This window comes from Ornithorhynchus anatinus, chromosome 20, assembly GCF_004115215.2.
Source record: "Ornithorhynchus anatinus isolate Pmale09 chromosome 20, mOrnAna1.pri.v4, whole genome shotgun sequence".
NCBI lineage: Eukaryota > Metazoa > Chordata > Mammalia > Monotremata > Ornithorhynchidae > Ornithorhynchus > Ornithorhynchus anatinus.
In genome coordinates, this window is record NC_041747.1 from 21,870,076 (window position 1) to 21,892,818 (window position 22,743).

General features: G+C 40.9%; 1 protein-coding gene across 2 annotated transcripts in view; it reads right to left on the reverse strand.

Moving 5' to 3' along the window:
• Positions 1-22,743, reverse strand: part of ARHGAP42 (Rho GTPase activating protein 42) — a 160,276-nt gene that overhangs the window by 42,184 nt on the left and 95,349 nt on the right. For both annotated transcript variants that reach the window (XM_029048349.2, XM_029048348.2), the window contains exons 5-7: positions 9,555-9,656; positions 7,244-7,354; positions 1,052-1,156 (exon numbers count right to left, since the gene is read on the reverse strand). In XM_029048349.2, the coding sequence (XP_028904182.1) occupies positions 1,052-1,156; positions 7,244-7,354; positions 9,555-9,656 (318 nt within the window). The remainder of the gene's footprint in view (positions 1-1,051; positions 1,157-7,243; positions 7,355-9,554; positions 9,657-22,743) is intronic.

The following is a 22,743-nucleotide window of genomic DNA, read 5'->3' on the forward strand; positions in this document are numbered from 1 at the left end:
GCAAGCTCAGTCTAGAGATGTGAGTCAATGACTGCCCTTGCTGAATACTCTTCTCATCTTACACTTTGTCTCTTCTCAAATCCTTCTTTCCACATAGGCCCTCTCTCACTGGTAGTCTGTTCTCCAGGGGACTTCTCCAAGATTTTCATCTTTTCTCAAAACCAATTATCTCTCTATAATAATTATTATAATAATTAAGGTATTTGTTAAGCACTTACTATGTGCCAGGCCACTGTTCTAAGCATTGGGATAGGTACTAGATAATCAGGTTGGACATAGTCCCTGCCCCACCTAGGGCTCCCAGTCTTAATCCCCATTTTACAGATGAGGGAACTGAGGCACAGAAGTTAAGTAACTTGCCCAAGGTCATACAGGAGATTTCTTATGCCTTAAACTGGCCCATGGTACAATCAAATTTGGGTGAAAGAAAGATTCTGGGGCAGAGGTCATCCAAAGAGTAAGGCAGTTTGGAAGGAGAGGAACTCTGGAGAAAGAAAGGACCCAGAGAGGAGGAAAAGTCGGGGGGGGGGGGGGGGGTCTAGGAAAAAAAGAAGTCCTGGAAGACAGCAAAGCTAGGTGACGGGTATTTTTGTTGGCCTTTTCTAAATGCTGCCTTTTTTCAAGTAAAGGTCTTTCTAATCAAATAATTGGGAAAGTAATTCTTTCTTAAGAAAAAACTTATCACTGTCAAAAATATATATAAAAGTAAAAAATCCTAAATTAGTAAAAAGCTCAAAAATTCACTCATTTGTGTAAGTTTCACAAAGAGGGAGTAAAAGATCCAGAGGAAATTAAAACAAACAAAAACTGGCAGAAGTAAAAAAAAAAAATATTTCCACAGCCAGAACTCAGGCTTCATGCAGAACTCCAGAGATATATACTCGTGGTATGTTGGGAGAAAATCAAAATGACAGGGATACACAAAGGTGCATTCAATTTTAAGTTTTTAAAACACTTCAATATTTGAATTCATAATAGGAAGCAGCATCCATTATTTCCCCCAGTCTTGATTACCTAAGAAGAAGTCACATATAGATAAACCCAGTCTTACGTTCTGTAGGTTGAACTGCAGCTGCTGCTTGTATGGTGCGAATTCTTGGGCCAGTTCATAGCCCTCATGATAAAAGGTGAACAAGCCCTGGAGAAATGATAGGAGCTGCAAGGACAAAACAAGAGATTATATTAAAATGTCAAAGTCGGTCAAATCCAATGACAAGAAATAAAACACTACATCACTCTTACTCCTTCAGATCAGTACCAAGATGACTGGTCTTACTGATCAACGGCGACTGGGGATGCAGCACTAATAATAATAACAATGTTGGTATTTGTTAAGCGCTTACTATGTGCCGAGCACTGTTCTAAGCGCTGGGGTAGACATAGGGGAATCAGGTTGTCCACGTGGGGTTCACAGTCTTAATCCCCATTTTACAGATGAGGGAACTGAGGCACAGAGAAGTTAAGTGACTTGCCCACACCTGGTACCGACGCGTTGATACGTTCACTAAAATATGTGAAAACTTTCAAACTATATCATAAGATGATCAGATTCCACTGAGTGCTTAGTATCTGTCGATTTGAAAGTAACTATGCACACCTTAAGAACAACTCACCTATTATTTTGAATATATTTTCACCAATATCACCCATGCTAGGTTCAAACCAAGGAGAAGTGGCATTAAAAGCAATTGCCAGAAGATGGCAGCAAAATAAAATATATAAATACATAGCACTAAGGACTGCTTTAAATCCCAGCTAAAATTTAATCTTGCTCTTAAAGCAAGCTATCCGATGCTCCGTTATGGGAATGGTATGGCTCGGATTGGTATTCTGTGGATCCCCACCAACGGCAGAGCCTGCCTCAAAAGATACCCCCAAATCCAAACAAAGAAGGGGTGAAAGGATAATCTTTTGGGCCATGTTGGACTTTGTCCCCATTCATTCCCTTCCCTCATATCCAATTCCAGTTACTCTGAGGATAAGGGGAAGGTACCCACATTAGGTGTCTCAGGATACCTATTTTCGATAAACATAGTGCCCAATGACCATTCAACACGAACAATATCTGTAGTTCCTATCAGAGGAGTATTCTGATCGATAAAGCCCATTGATTCTTTTTAAAAACATTGGATTCAAAATAAAAATCGAGATGAATAGCTGTACAAATTTCTCATTCTTGAAGAAGTCTCACCCATTAACACCTCTAGTCTTTACTCAGAGATGCCACACAAGTTTATGAATTGAGATTTTTGATGCCCCTGGAATCTATTAAAAATAAAAACTCTGGGAACCAAATGGCTGCTTAGAAGCACTATCACTTCAGATTACTTGAAGCAATACTTAAATGATCTAAAACAGATGTTGTTTGTGTGAAAATGTTTAATATTCCACCGTAAAACTGTGTTTTTAATCCAAAATGGCACCTCATATTTAGTTTCATATTTATTTGACAATTTTATGTAGTTGATATATAACCCTCGTTTACCACCATGCTAAGAATATAATAATAATAATAATGTTGGTATTTGTTAAGCGCTTACTATGTGCCGAGCACTGTTCTAAGCACTGGGGGAGATACAGGGTAATCAGGTTGTCCCACGTGAGGCTCACAGTTAATCCCCATTTTACAGATGAAGGAACTGAGGCACAGAGAAGTGAAGTGACTTGCCCACAGTCACACAGCTGACAAGTGGCAGAGCCGGGAATCGAACTCATGACCTCTGACTCCGAAGCCCAGGCTCTTTTCCACTGAGCCACGCTGCTTCCCACACATGCCCCACACACTCCCACACTCCCACAGCATTCTCTTCTGAGTTTGCTTGTGACTTGTTTGGAGCAGATTTTGATCACTTCTAGCAAAACATTTTATTCTGGTGTCAGAATTAGGTCAAGTTGCTCGATTTTTCCAAGAGACTTTAGAACTCTAAATAGGAACTGCATTCTCCTTTGTCAAGTAGAAATATGAATTAGTGAGAAAAAATATGTCTCCTTTTCAGTTTTGAACCTTAAGGACAATTACGAAAAAGCTATTTGTTACTGTCCTCAAATTCACTATCAGAACCTTAATTTGTAGTATTATTAGTACAATTACAGCCCTAATTCTGAGTACCAGTTATACATCTCTCAGTCCTGAATTAGAGATCGCCTAGCCGAGAACAGGGCTAAAGGGGCAGCAGTGGGTTTTTTTGGCGAGACACACTAAAATGAAGGCCCTCAGCCAGGAAAAGATTCTGAACGAAGAAATAATTTATGCAGTAACAATTGCAATGTGAACCATCAGACAGACACTCACTGAAATTCAGGCCTCCCAGTCATAAAACACCCAACAAATTTTCCAACCGCTCCATTCCAAGGGCTTGCCTTGAACACTCCCTCTTCTACCATACTAAATCAGTTCCCAGAGTAGAGGGCCACTGAGAAACAGTAGTGCCTAGGTTTCAATAGTCCACTGGTAGGTAGCCAATAGCCTAGTGGCCCATGGAATTCCAAAAATAAAAAGGTCCACACACACCCCCCCCACCCACCCCGGCCCAACCTATCCCCTAAAATCATGAAAGCATGCATGCCACACTGGCATACAGCTTAATGGGATGACATCATGGGGCACCATTTTGAAGAAGTTCAACTCATTTTGATCCAGAGCAATGTGAATCTAAAGTGCCTCTTTAGGGTATCCTGGCCCTCCTAACTGCTCTGAGGTTTTGGCGTTCCCTTCCTAAGTCTGAATGGCAGGGGACAAACCAGCTGAAATCCAGGCTTTATGACATAACACCGCATTATTATGCCAGACACCCAAGTAAGGAAGATGCCACACAGAGTTGCCATCCAAATCAAACAGACTAGATCAATCCATCAGAATATAGCATTTACGGAGCACTTTATACAGGGTGGTATACTAAGCACTTGGGAGTGTACAATATAATAGAGTTGGTGGACACAATGCCTTCTTTGAAGGTGTTAGAAAGCTAAATGTGGGCTCCTTTTTCTCAAGGGGCTAAATCATTTCCTAGAAGTAATGTTTTGTTGAATGGAGTTTGAAAGAAGTCAGACTCGGGGAGGAGGACAGAGATTCAGAGATCTCATAGCAGATCTTCTGAGGCAAAGAGGTGGGACATCCCGCTAGCAAACTTCCCTAATATGCCCTGAGTTCACAACATTCCAGTGCAAGTTATTGTTCACCCATCCTTTCTGAGTTTATAGTAGTCCAGGGGGTCAATGTTCTGGCTACCACCTCAAAGTCACTCAGATGATTTTCTTGTTGCAGCTGGGTTTAAATCCCTTGAAAAGTATTCCTGTGTGAGGAATAACTGTCTTTCATGTTCAAGGATAATGGCAGGTTCACCTAATTTTCTCGATGAATGCACTGGAGGCTAAAAAAGCCACCTGATCACCAAATTCCTTTCACTGAATCATGTTCATTCATTGCTGTATTTATTGAGCACTTACTCTATGCAAAACACTATATTAAGTGCTTGAGAGAGTACAGTATAACAATAAACAGACAGATCCCTGCCCACAACTGTAAGCTTACAGTCTAGAATGAATTTTACAGTCTAGAAATCTACAGAAATTTATTACATTGAAATACAGTGTCATCTTCAAACATAAAGAACAGCCTCACAAACATCTTATCTCATACACACGACTTCTAATCAGGAGATACAAATTCTATTCTACATTAAGCCACTCATTCATTCTGACACCACAGTCAAATCACTTAACCTTCCTAAATTTTGGTTTCCTCCTTTGTAAGAGGAGGGTATCAATAACTGTCTGTTACCTCACTCATGTGGATACTATAAGAATCAATAAGATAAAATCCATAGAGTGCTCTGAGCAACCTAAGTAGGCATGATATAAATTGTTATATATTTACTTAGACTCTGAGCCTCATGTGGGACTTAGTCCAACATGATTAACTTCTATCTACCTCAGCTCTTAGAAGAGTGCTTGACACATAGTAAGCACTTCAAACATCCAGGCGTATGCAAAAATTGAAATTTGCATTGCTCACACGTGTTCATATAAAGATCTACACACAGAAAATTCCCTACCTCTTTATATGACTTTAAAATACATCTAGCTCAGGCCAGGGGCAATTGTGAAATTGCTCTATGCCAAGTAGTTTGTTTTGTTTTTTTGTCTGAAAAGCTCTGTTGAAGCCAAGAGGGTGAAACCAGATAGAATGTACCAAGATATAATTAACCCAATTACATTTTTAATACTATCTCTAGGCTGAAAGCAAAAAATCTATCTTAATCAACAAGTTCGCTAAACCTAGGGCTTAATTTGAACCAGGACTGGCAGCCCCAGGATTAGCAGTTCATGGCCCCCTCCCTAGTGCTGTCAGTGGTAATAGCGACAACAATATTGCTGCAATAGTGCTGCGCATTCAAAGTCATTACCAATTTAAAGTGAAAAAATGCACACTCCCGTGAGTGTCGGGAACTTTCCACAACAAATTGAGCACTGCTTGCACTTAGGTAGCAGCGGGAGCTAATGGTATTTGGAATCCCCAAAAGCACAGTTCCTTATAGCTAAGCTGGGCAAGTTTCAAAATGAATATTATAATCCAGATCTTTAGACCCCAGTCCCATGCTTTTTCCATTAGACTACGCTGCTTTTCCAAATCTGGTAGGTATCTGGAGACTGGGCTTCCAATGAGAGTAGATTACATAAAAGGCTGCTAGTAAGTAATTTCTAAAAAAAAAAATTGATAAAAATTGAGTGATGGTATTTTTCAAGGGCTTACTGTGTGCCGAGCACTGGGATAAATACAATATAAGCGTCTTGGTTCCATAAGGGGCTCTCACAATTTAAAGGGAAGAAAGTACAGGTACTGAATCCTTGGTGAAGAAACGAAGCCCAGAATAGCTAAGTGACTTTCCAACTTTACAAAGCAGGCAAGTGGCAGAGCCGGAAATAGAACCCAGACCCCTTCCACTTGATCATGCTACTTCCCTTTAATGAGAGTACTTTTTATTGAGAAAGATGTAAGAAATGTGACTGGGGCTGATTTGGAAGGAAGTGAGTCTGTTATACCTTTAAAAATTAAAATGAAATCAAATGCCCTGAAGGCAAGAAATGAGGAAAATGGAAATTGGAGAAAAGTTTCACAGATAGAGGTATACTTTTGAACATCCCTTATTGCCTTTTTACCTATGAATCTAACCTTGCCAATGCAGTGTGATATATTGACATCATAAGGAACGTTTTGCCAAAGATCTTTCCTGCATATAAAGATCTACACACACAAAATTCTCCAACTCTTTATATGACTTTAAAGCACATCTAGCCCAGGCCAGGAGCAATTGGGAAATTGCTCCTGCCACTATGTCACTGCCATCACTTCAACCATCCCTTGACCAAATGATCATGGCCGGCTTGGCTCCAAGACCCCAACTACCATCCTGCTAATAGATTACTTCCTCACTCTTGCCACATTTAGAGAAGGTCAACTGTGTAGCTATTTTGAGAGAGGCTGTGCGATGGCCATTTTAGAGAAGGGCAGGGCACAGCCACCTGTAAGAGAAGACTTGCTGTGCCCATCTTTCAGAAAAAAACAGTAGTCAGTCAATTGTATTTACTGAGCGCTTACTGTGCAGAGCACTGTACTAAACACTTGGGAGAGTATAATACAACAACAGACACATTCCTTGCCCACAACGAGCTTACGGTCTAGAAGGGGAGAAAAATAGGGCCAACCATCCGTGAGAGAAGCCAAGAAGCAGGTATTTTTAAAAAGGACAGGGCATAGCCATCTTTCAGGCAAGCCGCCAAGTGACTATTTTTGAGAAGGGTGAGGCACAGCCCCCTTTGAGAAAGGTCTCTACCTTTAATGCTTGGCTGCCATGGTACATGGTACCCTGAGGCAAATGCTGACTTTGCTTACTCTCTGAAGCCAGTTTAGCATGTTGTCCCCGCGAAAAGATAAATCCCTGATTACAACAGAGTTTTACATTAGGAACTTAGAGGTTGTATTGGCACAAGAGGCAGAAATTGCACTGACACCCGAAGCAAAGTGACTTGATTAAAAAAGTCATACAGATTCCAAACTTGCCTGTTTTTCTCATTGGTAAGACAGATATCTGGCATTCTTCCTAAACCCTGATGAAACTAGCCATTTGGGTGACGTGGCTACCCTTTCAAGATGGAATTTTCTTTAAATGAGACCCACCAGCTATAAACCTTGCAACTTAATGCATATGCTAAACATATTACTTGGGAAAGAAAGAACACTTACAGGTTCAACAAATTCGAACTTCTTTTTTTCCTGCACTTCTTGAATTTTGAAGACATATTCCAGTGATGCTTCATAGAAGTTTTGATGTTCTCGGTCAATCTGGGAATCCGCCTAAAAGAAAAGGGAGTCATAGACAAGCCAAACAATGTACACAGAACAATTACTGGCTATGCAGGAAAGAAATATGGAAATCTATTTTGCATTTGAAACTGCTCACTTGGCAATTATTTTGCCTGGCTAAAATTAGGTTCCCATGATAAGATCATTTTATGAACACTCTTAAAAAGTCACCAGAATTTATTTCCTTGACTCAGATTTTCAAATTCTTATTCAGCTTCTAATATGGCCGTTAGACTTTGTTCAGGTGAGTGACTTTATTTGCCTGGCAGCTTTAAAATTCAGGCACTCTTAGTAGATGTGTTTAAAAAAAAATGAAAGTTGGTCTGTACCCCTAATGTTTGAGCATTCTGCAGCAGCAATTATGAAAAAAAGAATAATTGTGAAACAATTTCAAAATTTTCTTTTGCGGGTGGGCTGATTTTATCAGATAATAATGCTGGTATTTGTTAAGTGCTTACTATGTGCCGAGCACTGTTCTAAGCGCTGGGGTAGACACAGGGGAATCAGGTTGTCCCATGTGGGGCTCACAGTCTTAATCCCCATTTTACATATGAGGGAACTGAGGCACAGAGAAGTTAAGTGACTTGCCCACAGTCACACAGCTGACAGGAGGCAGATCCGGGATTCGAACCCATGATCTCTGACTAGCCCGGGCTCTTTCCACTAAGCCATGTGGACACCTTCATTTCTTTTTAATAGTTAACTTCAAAAGTGACCAATCATAATCATCAGTGGTATTATATTGAGCACTTACTCTGTGCAGAGTACTATACTGATTGGAGAATATAGAGAATTCTACATACATAGAGAATGGGCCCAGAAGTCAGAAGGACATGAGTTCTAATCCTGGCTTCACCACTTGTCTCCTGTGTAATCGTGGAAAAGTCACTTCACTTTTCTGGGTCTCAGTTACCTCATTTGCAAAATGGGGATGGAGACTGTGAGCCCCACGGGGACAAGGGACTGCACCCCACCCAACTTGTTTGTATCCACCCCAGTGCTCAGTACAGTGTCTGGCTCATAGTAAGTAGATAACTATTAGCATTATTATTATTAAGGGGCAGCATAACCTAGTGGATAGAGCACAGACCTTGGAGTTGGAAGGACCTGATTATCTTCTATCCTCTCCAGGCCTTAGTAAAATACCAGTGCTTAAAAAAATACCAGTTATAAATGTCATTATTAATGATAATAAATGTTGCTGATTCATTTCTCTATAGTCCCACTGCTCTCTGCCTTCCCCAAATACTAAAGAACCGTATGACTGAAGATTTTTAGACTGTGAGCCCGTCGTTGAGCAGGGATTGTCTCCATCTGTTGCCGAACTGTACATTCCAAGTGCTTAGTACAGTGCTCTGCACACAGTAAGTGCTCCATAAATACCATTGAATGAATGAATTTAGGAGTCACTTTGAATTGTTACTGCAAGTTGACAAGGGATTGGGTACTACTATGGGACCAGTTGAAAACAAGTAAAAGGAAGTTACCAATTCTGTTCCACTGTACTCTCCCAAGCGCTTAGTACAGTGCTTTGCATACAGTAACCACTCAATAAATATGACTGAATGAATTAATGAGTCAGACATCAGGGCTCAGCACTGTTACAGCATAGTAACATATTATGCCATTTGCAAAATGACTTCTATTTTCTTAATTTCATGAATCGGAGTCCCGTATATTCTTAATAGAAAGAATGGTTCCCTCGCTGGAAGAAATAGCATGCTTAAAAGCATGAAAATTTCATTACAATCTTTCAGGCTCAGTCTTTCTAGTAGGAAATTGGTGGTAAATAGAGTCGGTCACTCTTGATGAGGATTAAATTAAATAAAGAATTTGTTTGGCAAAGTCTCATCATGTGAATTCTAAAACTACCCTTGAAAGTAAAGGCTATAAAGTCTGAACTAAAGTTATACAATTAAAAATACCTTAAGTAGGAACCCAATTAGATAATCCAACTAAAATACATGCTGGCAAGGAGGAAATGTAAATATCACCTTGTTTAAAAGTTTATTTCCCAGGAAGAAATTATTAGCTTCTCCAGCATTATTTATAAAACCAGGAATAGAAACTCCTGCAGAAGCCATTATTTCTTCTGATATAGATGAAAATAACAGTTTCAACAATTCTGTAAAAAAACACCTCTTTCTTGCTCGAGAATAATGCAGAACAGATTTGGATAAGATATGCTCACCTCTTGCAAATGAGACTCCTTTTTCTTTGCTGATAAATTTAAGTGCTTGTCGAGAATAGAATAATATTTCTCACTCTCTTTGTCAAACTTCTTCTTTCCATCCTAGGGAAAATAAATAGAAAGTTTAAAGTAAGCAAAACAGAAATTGCCAAATCCAAGCATAGGCAAAGGTTGTTTTAGCCAACATCCCCCAGAGCTACAAAGCGAAGACAGATTTATCAGTTGGGGTTTGACGGACACAAGGTCACCAGAGGAAGTGGGGTGACCAGAGAAGGGAGGACTGGGGCAAGGAGATGATGGGGAAGAGAAGGTAAAATGTGAGGTTTTCTGGTGATATTTGCCAAAAGGTTTCCTTGCAAGATCGGTACCACTTGCCCCTCTTTGAGACTGTCATTCAAAGGCCAATTACCTTTCTTTCTGTAGCAAAACTGAGAAGAGTTTTGGGGCATTTCATCTTGAAATTTCTAGAATGGAGACTCAACTTTTCAAACTGCCCACACCCCAGGATTCACTGACATATGAATAATAATAATTATGGTATTTGTTAAAGGCTTACTAAGTGCCAAGCACTGAACTAAGTGATGGGGTAGATTACTACGTAGGACTCACAGTCTAAGTAGGAGGGAGAACAGGTATTGAATTGCAACTCTGGGGGGTGAGGGAAGTTAAGTGATTCATCCAAATTGTGGCAGAGCCAGGATTAGAACCCATGTCCTCTGACTCCCAGGCCCATTCTCTTTCCACTAGGCCATGCTGTTTCCCTAATATGAACAGTCGATCTTCCAGATGTCTTTATGTAAACATCACCCAAGCACAACTCAGATTTTACAATAATAATTGTGGCAGTTGTTGAATGCTTACTATGTATCAAGCACAGCGATAAACACTGGGGTAGGACTCGGATGAAGTTAAGGTCACACAGCAGCCAAGTGGTAGAGACAGGATTAGAACCCAAGTCCTCTGACTTCCAGGCCCATGCTCTTTCCACTGAGCAACACTGCTCACTTATAACTAGTAACTCCAAAATTTTTCACCCCAAGTAGAGGAGGGAAATAAGGCCACTGAGAAGGAAGAACACTCAGATGATAATAATGATAGTATTTGTTAAGCGCTTACTGTGTGTCAGGCACTACAGTAAGTGATGGTTGGAGGTATGTTCAATCTGTCTGCAGTTACTGTGGTTAGCAGTTTGGGGAGGGGTTTTTTTGTGTCAAGACATCCAAGAATTTCTGGCACTTCCGGGATAGAATTGAAATCACTGACCTTTCTTTCGCATGACCAGCTCAACAAATATCTTTGTTTTTAAAAGTTCCCAGTGATCTGCCAAAACACACACACACACACACACACACACACACACACACACCTTGAGACAAACTACAAAGCCATTGACTACCAAGGCAGAGAAAAATGAAAAGGTTATAGCACAACAGGTGATTCATTTTCTCTAAGACACCATGGACTTTTGTATATACCAAAGGGATTCCTGTCTCAAACAATATGACTCACAATCTATAAGCAAGGAGGCTTAATCATTCGTATTTATTGAGCACTGGCTATGTGCAGAGCACTCTGCTAAGCGCTGGTGAGAGAACACCACATCAATATAACAGACATTCCCTGCCTACAACAAGCTTACAGTCTAGAGAGACTGTAGCTTTCCTCTTAACTTCACACTTTCCAGTTTCTAAACTACTAGTATATAGTAAGGAAGTCTCTTTCATCATTTGGTTGGGAGAAAGAGGAAACAATCTTTAAATCACCTTTAATCACCAGTGAAGAACACCTCCTTGGCTCCTGCCATTCTTTGACAAAGGTGATATTTGCCCTTAGGAATCAAAAGTTTGGATCACTTTCTGGAGGTTTAACTGAGAAGCTCTAAACCATTCAACTTGGATAGAAGCAGCATGGCCTAGTGGGAAAAAGCCCAGGCCTGGGAGTCAGAGGACCTGGGTTCTAATCCCAGCTCAACCAATTGCTTGCTGTGTGACCTTGGACAAGTGACTTAACTTCTCTGTGTCTGAGTTTCCTCAACTGTAAAATGGGGATTAAATACCTGTTCTCCCTCCTACTTATGCTGGGAGCCCCATGTGAGACTGGAACTCTGTCAGACCTAACTGACTTTCACCTACCCCAGCGTTTAGAACATTGTTTGTTACATAATAAGTGCTTTAAAATTACTACATTATATATTTTTAAAAAAACTTGGCTTGCCAGGAATTTCCCATTTTCCATCAAACATTTTAAACTGCAATGCTTATAAGGGCAGCTTAAATGAAATTATTTTCTATTGCTAACTCTTATAAGGAATGACAGTAAAGATTCAGAAGGAAACTCATTCTGAAAAATTGGGATGGGAATCTCTCCACCACCTGAAATAAGGAAAGCCTAAAAGATTGCCTTTGATAACGTATGTGTTTGTTAAGAAGTAACAGCAGAGAAACAGCGTGCCTAGTAGATAGAGCAGGGGCTTAGGAGAAGGACCTTGTGCCTCAGTTACCTCATCTCTAAAATGGTAATTAAGATTGTGAGTCCCATGAGGGACATGGACTGTGTCCAACCTGATTACCTTGTATCTACCCCAGCGCTTGGTACAGTGTCTGGCACCTAAGCTTCAAAAATACCGCAAAAAAGTAATGATTTTAACTTTTGGAACCCAACAGTCAAAGAAGGTTTGAATTATTCAATAAAACCTACTATTCCACATCTTTTAGGTTGTTGAGCAAAATTTAGGTGGATGTACCATTAAATTTCTATCCACTAGATAATGAGCTCCTTGAGAACAGAGATCACATTTTCTTTCTGTCCTCTCCCAAGCACTTAAATTCAAGTAGGTGCTCAATAAATATTACTGCTTGAGAGCCCCAGCTATTTCCTATTTAGAACTAACTGAAAATCTTAAATACCCTTTTAAACATGAGAAAAGCCACATAAAAATCATCTTTTCAATTCATTCCTCCTGAGATTCAAAACTGTAGACAAAACTAGCCATTGGCCATTAACAAATCTAGTATAAAAATTCTGAATTTCAAATTACATTACTGATTCAGTGGAAAGATACATTTAAGCAAGGGCAGATCTGTCTGAATCTTGATAAGAAAATAATATTCATTCCTAATGCTAATGAAATATTGTAAGACACATCCTGGAGTTAAGTTTCCCCCAATAATAATATAATCTTGAATTTTGAGGCAGAATGATATGAAAATAAATCTCTTCAGCTTTACTTCTCATTCAGGTTTTCCCCAACAGAATAACTCACCCTACAGTTAAAAGTCATTCTAATTTACATTTTTCTCTCTTCCTCAGCTTCAATTAAACTGTACCCTTAGGATTTATTTTAACAGTTTTTAAAATTATGAACCAAGAACATATTTATAACTGTTCTTTAATTTCTGACTTAATTTTCAAGCACCACAAGCTTCCATAGAAAACAATTATTTAAAATGTTGCTTTGGAAACCTACTTAGCTCCTAGGAATGCAAATATCCACCGCACATAATTTAGTTTTGTATAGATGATAATATTAGTGAAATATAGGTACAAACAGGAGAAGTTATTTTCTTCAGAAAGGAACCAATCTATACCCACTAAGTATATCCCAAACGATAACCTAAGGGCCAAAATGAATTGTGAATTAGTCTAAGTTTTTTCTTTCTATAATCTGTGTAACCTCTGTTGGGATATGCATTGGATTGGAATGTTTCTAAAAACAATTTTGCTTTGTGGTAAAGCTGAAAGCAAATTTCTACCTCCCTCACTAATGTTAAAACCACAGTATTATTGGCCTTCTGTGAAGATGCCTCAAACTCTTTTTAACTTGAATCCAGTTAATTCTACCTGAAGAAGTTCGATTTTTGTCCTAAAGCTTTCTATGAGGTGTTTAAACTAAACTTGCCCACTCCACACATTAAAAAATGAGCGAACTTTGCTATCGCCATGCACGTTTAAGCACATTTCTTCAATAAAACAAATCTAAACATTTTGCTTGACGCAAGAGGGCGCCTAAGCCAAGTATCAGACTAAAGATCATTTCCGCCGAAATGTAAATCTGAAGTCAACTACCCCAGCCTCTTTCTTCACGCAGGAACTACATCTATCAGTGCTCAGCGCTTAGAACAGTGCTAAGGCCTAACTCACCTTTAGGCATATGGTTGTTACAGCAGTTGTTTTGGCTCTAACTACATCCGAAACAATGGCTGTAACAACCTCATGCCTAATGGTGAGTTAGGCCTTAAAACAAATAAATAAGAATGTGTGGGGTTTCTTTTGTTTGCTCCTTTAAAAATCCAGTGGCAAGTGACTTATAAATTTAAGTTTTAGAAATGAAAAAGGAGTGATCTGAATCGGCCACCAGAGGAGAGTAACTTCTTGTGGCGGCAGAAATGACAAATGTGATCTCTTACCTGAAATAATGAAGGGGGAGGAAGGGGAGGCGCTCGCTCCCTCCTCATCAAGCAGGAATGAAAAGGGATTCTCCCGCTTCAGCATGCTCTACTGGGGGCAGATACTGGTTACTGTCCTAAATCGCCTCCCTCCTGGACCTGGCCAAACCCGACTGCATATAGGCATGATGGTGTTTAAACAGCCTCTCTCCTCTGTTGCTCGGCCATTGGGCTGGTACGCAAAGAAGAACAGGGCACTAAAGCTATCTGACTTCTGCCCCTGCACAAATACCCCCACAAAGACGGGCTGCTTATGATCAAGGAATACTGAAGAATGTAAGACAATTTAAGGCAGGCCCACAGTTCCTCAAGGCTCAGGAACTGATTAGTGGTTGATCCAGGGTCAGTCTTCCCTGTTTTTGTTCTCTAATAATAATAATAGTAATTATAATAATGATGGAATGTGTTAAGTGCTTATTATGTGCCAGGCACTGTACTAAGTGCTGGGGTGGATACAAGCAAGTCAAGGGGTGAGGGCAACAGGCAAATGTCCAGGAGAAGCAGCATGGCCTGGGGGAATGAAAATGGGCCTGGAAAACAGATGACCCGGCTTCTAGTCCCGGCTCTGCCACTTGTCTGCCGCGTGACCTTGGGCACGTAATCTGACTTATCTGTGCTTCACTTTCTTCATCAGCAAGATGGGGCTTTAATGCCTGTTTTCTCCCCTATTTAGACCGTGAGCCCCATGTGGGACGAGGACTGTGTCAAATCTGATTAACTGGTATCTACCCCAGTACTTAGAACAGTGCTTGGAACACAGTAAGTACGTCACACAATAACAATAATAACAATTACTGTTATAATTATTAGGATGAACCTTCCCAGTCAGACAGGCTAGAATGTCAAGCCAAAAGATTTTGCAAGGGTGAAAGGTGTCAGGGCTTGTTAACTCTCCCCAAGGAAGAGATGAAGCTGGCTCGCTCTCTCTCTCTCTCAGGCATGGGCTAAATGCTGGAACTAGTTCCCATTTTACCGGGGATATCCAAGTTTGCTTTGGGCCAAGAAATGCTTGGCTTCAGCCTGTCCCACACAGCGAATCCTGTTGGGATTCCACAACTGCTGCAGTTCAACCCCTAGGTCTGTATTCCAGGAGGAAGACATTGATATTCTGCTGCTTCCCCTTCCTGTCATATATTTTAACGTCTGTCTCTCCTCCTGGATTGTAAGAACCTTGAGGGCAGGAATAACCTGCTGCGTGATCTTGGGAAAGCTGATTACCTCCTCTGTGCCTCAGTTTCCTCATCTGTAAAATGGAGTCTATTCTCCTTAATAATGACCATTCTGCTATTTGTTTAATGCTTACTATGTGCCAGGCCCTGTACTAAGCAGTGGGTTTGATACAAGCAAATCGGGTTGGATGCAGTCTCAATCCCCATTTTACAAATGAGGTACCTGAGGGACAGAAAAGTCAAGTGACTTGCCCAAGGTCACACAACAGACAAGTGGTGGAGCTCGAATTAGAACCCGTGACCTGCTGACTCCCAGGTCCATGCCTTATCCACTATGCCTTCCTTCCCCCTTAGACTGTGAGTCCTGCATGGGACAGGGACTGTGCCTGACCTGATTACTTTGTATCTACTCCAGGGCTTAGAAGAGTGTTCGACACACAGCAAGCACTTAATACCATAGTTATTATTATTTACAAATATATTTTGGTTTTTAATCCCAATCTATATTTTGGCACTTTCAGAGCTCCCAAAACTGAAATGGTGAGGATGGGCTGGCTATTTCTATTTCAAGTTCATCTGGCCCAGTGCCATGCACTCTCACTAGAAATCTTGGTTTCCATTTACAAATCACCCTCTCTTTTGGTTTGTCTCCACCGGTTTTATGGTGTCATTATTCAAAATCACCTTTCCCTCTGAGTTTGTTAACCCTGGACATTAAGAATGTCTTGTAATCAGGAAGTCCCCAACTATCATATAAACACTGCTCAGTCCACTAGGAGCAAAGGGTGAAATGTGTGGATAACTTGTATAGTCTAGACTCGCTATCTTACCCAGGAAGTTTCCACCCTTCTGGCTCACTCAATTCAATTCTATTTATAAGCACAGTCGACTAAATCAAGTCCCTCAATGTTTAGTAGATACCCTGTGCCAGGATATTTTAGGTCGCCAAAATGTAGTAAGTGAGAATGAACAATTTAGATTCTTAAATCTTACTTTAAAATCCAAGATCAGCACTTTCAAGTAACACTCAATTAATCTTGTAACTATAATTGAAAACTACCAAATATTAGAATTTTTGTTTAAATACTGTGCAAAAGAATAGTTTCCCCCCAAATATTTAAAAATTCTTATCCAGATATAAAAAATCCTAATAAGGAGCAGCATGGCCTAATGGAAAGAGCAAGGGCCTGGGAGTTGTAGGATCTAGCTTCTAATTCTAGTTCCTCCACTTGTCTGTGTGACCTTGGACAAGTCAACTGACTTCTTTGTAACACAGTTCCCTCATCTGCAAAATGGGGACCTAAGCCCTGTTCTCTCACCTAGACAGTGACCCCTTATGGGACCTGATTTTCTTGCATCTGTCCACTGTGAAATACTGTGCTTGACACATTTAAGCTTAACAAATACCCCAATTATTATTATCCCAGCTGAAAATGCAATGAAGGAGATTGAACAGTTATGGAAAGTGCTCATTCCCATATCTTGGAAATATGGTGTACACATTTAATAGACTTTGGATCCTGTTGATACGAGTAATAATTCTGAATTGATGTGAAAATCAGCAACCATCACGGAATTGGAATTGTAGTAGCTGTTCTAATTAGGCTCTGTCCTATAAATCAAAATGGTGCAATTGACCAAATTAGACAATTTCTTTAAATCCTTACTATTTGAACATTTAAATCCCTTTCTAGGAAACATGATTTTTGCCTAGGGTGTTTGGGTAGGGAGAATGAGTTGCCCACAAATGCAGTTTTACACAGGATGATTCTGCCCACCCATTCCTTCGAGAGACACCCAGACAGCATCTACAAGAGGTAAAATAACTCCCCCAAGTTACTTAATGTCACCAAAAGAGAAGTAGAAATCTCATCTTCAATCAGATATTCTTTCGGCCTCTATTTCTTGATTATAATTTTCACGGATCTCTGCCATCTTGTCTGTCTGAAATGCTGAAATCCATTCTTGATGCTTAGAAAAAACAAATTTGTAAATAGAAAAGGAAGGTGCTTAAGTCAGGAATGATGCATGTGGGAGATAGGGAGGGATGAAGAGGAAGGATAGGAGAGTAATGGTAAAGAATGTGTGATTTCAATCTTTCATCAATTCACTCAGGTCAGTCAGAACGTGTGGTTTGACTAAAGGTTGTTGGGGAATTGTCTATCAATGCTAGGTACTGGGCGCTTACTGTGTTCAGGGCCCTGTACTGAGTGCTTGGAAGAGTTCGATAACAACACAGTCGGCTGATTCGCTCATTTCCCTCAAGGAGTTTACGGTCTACTGGAGGAGTTTACTACCAGGGAATGTTCGTCTGACAGTCGGAGCCGGTTTGGATATAGCGTGCTTGAGTTGGAAGGAACAGTTTGTGAGAGTGTGCGGGGCACTGTATAACTGAACTATAACTCGAGCTTTTACATTATATAACAGCTCCGGCATTAGCCAACTGCATTCCTCTCCTACCAAGCTGCCTCCAATTTAACAAGCTCTCACAGTGTACCCATTTTAAGAGCTGTCTAATTTAGAGTACAGCCTGATATGCACCATGTTTTAAACGGAACACTAATAAAAACTACGGGTTTTGTTGGGACTGCGGAAAGTGAAGCACATTAGGTTCATGTGTGTTTGAGGTCTAGCAGTTGTGTTTATCTCCCTCCTGAGGCTTTCGTGAACAGCCGGCATGCAGAGAAGCAGCATGAGAAGTAGTGTTGCTTAGTGGATAGAGCACAGCCTGGGAGTCAGAAGGACCTGGGTTCTAATCCCAGCTCTGCCATTTGTCTGCTTTGTGACGCTGCGCAAGTCGCTTCACTTCTCTGTGCCTCAGTTACCTCAATTGCTTGCTCTGTGACCTTGGCCAAGTCATTCAGCTTCTCTGCACCTTAGTTTCCTCAAATGCAAAATGCAGATTAAGTCCTACTTCTTCCTCCTTAGACTGTGAGCCCCATGCGGGACCCGGACTGTGATCCACCTGACTAGCTTGTATCTACCCCAGCACTTAGTAGAGTGCCTTGTACATAATAAGCACTTAACAAATACCATTTAAAAAAACCTCCACGAGAACCAACCCCATGGTTATCACCATATTATTTCCTCTACGCTGATATTCGGCCCTGAGTGGAGGAAGATACTGGGGCAGATTTTCGGTTGGGGTTTACTCCACTGGCTCACTTCCGGTGTGGTACAGCTATTTAACCTGGAGGTGGTTCGAGGGCAATGACCTGTTGAGTGTGCGCTCTGACTGCAAATGCTGTGTGCCAGCTAAGGAGCTCACATCCCAATGCCTAGCACTGAAAAATGCACACAGGAAGCCCTGTGAAAACAAAATCTGCAAGAACATAACAACAAAAACAAATTCAAACATTCCAAAAAGACCAACCGGGCCAAAGAGTTCACACAATCCAAACAGCCTTTCTAGGCCAAACAGAAACAAGGCCTAGCAACCCCAGGCCTCAGAACATTCAAATTCCCCCAGCATATTCACATGGTAGTGGGAGGCAGGTTTTTTCACTGGACCCGAGATCTGCATCCTCTTCAGGCTGAGGGGGCAGAGAGAGAGGGAGGGAGGAAGATTCGGAATGGTTTAGGGTCACTCTCCGTGGGCTGGAAAGCCTGATATTAGGGAGACTTCAGGACCACACAGTGCAGCTTTTCCTAGCACACCCCTCTCCCAACCCATGGGAATAAGCAGCTTTTCTGGCAGCCCCTCAGGAGACAGTACTTAGAAGGTTAGGCAAGTAAGTATTATTTGTTTGTTTTATGGTTTTCGTTAAGCACCTACTATGTGTTTTAAACATCGGGGTTTCATTAAGCACCTACTATGTGTTTTAAACACCGGGGTAGACACAAGTCCATCAGGTTGAACACAGTCCCTTTCTCACATGGGGCTCACGGTCTAAGAAGGAAGAAGTAGGACTTAATCCTCATTTTGCATTTGAGGAAACTAAGGTGCAGAGAAGCTGAATGACTTGCTCAAGGTCACAGAGCAAGCAATTGATAAAGACAGGGTTAAAACCCACGTCCTGTGACTCCCAGATCTGTGCTCTATCCATTAGGCCATCCCGCTGCTTAAACTGGATTGTTCTGAACCTGTGGAAAAGGTTGCCATTAAGCAGAGACCAAAGACTGGGTTTTGTTTTAGTGGGTTGCTATGACCGAAAAACACTTTGCGCTAACACGCTTGAAAGCTTAAATGTCCCTCCATCAGGGTGATGACCATGGATAACCCTTAAGAGCACCAGACATTGACAAGGGCCTACTCATAAAAACTGTGGCATTTGTTAAGTGTTTACTAGGTACTAGGCTCTGGGGAAGGTATCAGTTAATCAGATCAAGCACAGTCCCTGTCCCACGTGGGGCTCACAGTCTAAGAGGAAAGGAGAACAGGTGTTTTACCCCCATTTTACAGATGAGAAAACACTGGATGTCAAAGGATTTGCCATGGGCACATGCCAGTTTGTGGAAATATGCAGAGTTCGCCCAGAGTTTCTCTGGGGTGATTCTTGACACCCCCCTTTTTGATAGCCTTGGCATCCCCTTCCCAGATAACCAAGAACATGTGCATTGGTTCTGAGTTGCAAAACTCAGAATCCTAGAGCCAAAATGGAGGGAAGCTGGTGCTAAAAATAATATCATCAGACATGAAAGCAACTTCTAGAGGAAAAAGCAGAGGCCTGGTTCTGCCACTTGCCTGGCCCAGTGCCTGGCACATAGTAAGCACTTAAATACCCTAATTATTAACTTATTATTATTGCCTGCTGTGGACCTTGGGTAGGTCACTTTACTTTTCTGGGCCTCCATTACCTCATCTGTAAAATGGGGATAAAATACCTATTCTCCTTCCTTCAACTGTGTCCATCCTGATTATAGTATAACGTTGGGCATAGTAAGGACTTAACAAATACCACAATTATCATTACTACTAACTAGAGAAGCAGCATGGCACAGCGGATAGAGCCCTGGCCTGGGAGTCAGAAAGTCATGGGTTCTAATCCCCGCTCCGCCGCTTGACTGCTGTGTGACCTTGGGCAAATCACTTCATTTCTCTGTGCCTCAATCACTTCATCTGTCAAAATGGGGATTAAGACTGTTAGCCCGAGGTGGGACGGACTGTGTCCAAGCTGATTTGCTTGGATTCCCTCCCAGCGTTTAGTACAGTGCCTGGCAAATATTAAGTATTTAATACCACAATCATCATTATTATTGCAGATGGCAGACAGACCACTGAAAGCCAGATGGTGTGATGGCCACAATAGCCTCCACTAGTGATTCATGGTCCCAGGACCAGGAAAGCAGTCAATCATTTATTGAGCACTTACTGTGTGTAGAGCACTGTATTAAGTGCTCGGGAGAGGACAACAATAAAAAGACATATTCCATGCCCACAATGAGCTTACAGTCTAGATGGGGAAAAAGACATTAATATAAATAAATTATGGATATGTACCTGAGTGCTGTGGGGCTGGATTTAGATTTGCATCCATAGTTCACTCCTTCAGGCCCACAGCACTTTGGTACATATCTGTAATTTATATTAATATCTGTCTCCCGCTCTGGACTGTAAGCTCACTGTGAGCAGGGAACATGTCTACCGACTCTGTTAGATTGTACTCTTCCAAGTGCTTAGTACAGTGCTCTGCACGATCTAAGCATTCAATAAATATGATTGATAGGTGATTGTACACATGAGAAAACAGAAGCACAGAGAAGTTAAATGACTTGAGCAAGGTCACACTGCAGGAAAATAGTGGAGTCAGGATTAGAACACAGGTCCTCTGACTCCCAGGCCCATCCTCTTTCCACTAGGCCATGTTCCTTCTCTTCTGTGAACTTGTTTTCAAAGGAACACAGACCCTTAACCCATAGTAATGTTACAAATTAAAGTGTAAATTCCCCAGAGGCCAAACAAAGGGGAAATAATCCAATTTCCTGGAAAATTCATGAACGGAATTTTAAAAGGGGAAATCCATTTGGCCTTTAAGTTTTCAAACTGCTTCTGTTCTTTCGGATCAACTTGAGTCCATAAGAAAGGTCAATGAAATTCTGAATAAATATTTCTAAATGCTGTAATTTTGAGGGGGAAAACTGCAACACAAAGAGTTTAGCCTCCACAGACAACACATCATACAATGACCTCACCAATGTTACCAGCTGCGGACCAGCAAACCACATTTACCAAATAAGGCAAGTCACCAGATGCCTGAAATCTTTCCTTAGTTAGCTCATCTTACTTTTCATTGGATTTCTCCAATAATTGTAGAGGTCGTCTCTTTAGTTGGAAATCAGTAAATCATCAGGGCTTCTAATGCAAATGTAGGTTCGCATAATCTCTGGAGGGAATTCGATTTTGCTTCATCTTATTACTGAGTGTGCATGGATAGATATGAAATGTACGCAGTAAAAGCAGAAAAGTAAAAAAGACTTTATTAAGAGGGCCGATTAAGTCCTTGAGAACACTGCTGATGTGAATACAAATGATAGGGATTACTGCCTTGTCTATCCTTTTCCATTTCATATCCAAGTGTTATAAAACGAAAAGGAAATTCAAATCTACCCCAGGACTTTGAATAAGCTTTTATAATTTTATAATTTTCAGAGAAAAGGGCGCTTTGAGAAAAAATAATTGGGATTTACTTGGTTGGTTTATGCAGCCTAGGAATGAAGCATAGGATTAGGCACTAAAGTGCTTTCAATTCTATTTTTTCTTCTCTTCCATTATGTTAAGTGGATTTCCCTCTATTCATCAGCTTTTATTTGAGAGAACACATTCATTTCTCATCCTGAACTCATGGTTAGTATTTCTGTCCGCTCATATGATCCGACAGTGTTATACTTTTCAGAAATGAAATGAGGGATTCCCATACAAAACAAGTAAATGCATTGTCAGAAACGGTTACAAAAACTCAGACAGAAAAAATGAGGAGCTAATCAGTCTCAAAACAATTCAAAATGAAGATTTAATATCGTGATTTTCTTAATGGGGTAGACCCAAAGGTAGGCATGGGCGATGTTTGTATACTGACATGCCAATCTAGGAAATGACAACTAGGAGCTATTAAGCATTAATAATTATTAAGCATTTTAAGTCTGTCAAGTTCCCTCTGAAGCTCAGAGGGGTAAAACAAAAGAATGTTGGGTTGAAAGTATCGCTTAGCGGATAGAGCCCGGGCCCGAGAGTCAGAAGGTCATAGCTTCTAATCCCAGCTCCGCCATTTGTCTGCTGTGTGACTTTGGGCAAGTCACTTTTCTTCTCTGTGCCTCACTTACCTCATCTGTAAAATGGGGATTTGAGACCATGAGCCCCATGTGGAACAGGGATTGTGTCCAACCCAATTTGCTTGTATCCACCTCAGGACTTAGTACGGTGCTTGGCACATAGTAAATGCTTAACAAATACCATTATTATCATTACCATTTAAAAAAAGACACACGCTCTCACACACATCTCCTCTTGAACACTTGAATCCTTAAAGAGATTCCTTACAAGCCAGTCAAATCTTTTTGGGATGGGTCTGTTCTAAATTTCACCACCCCAAAGACTATCATGCCAGAAGTGCCGTTCTACGTGCTCCACAAAATGTA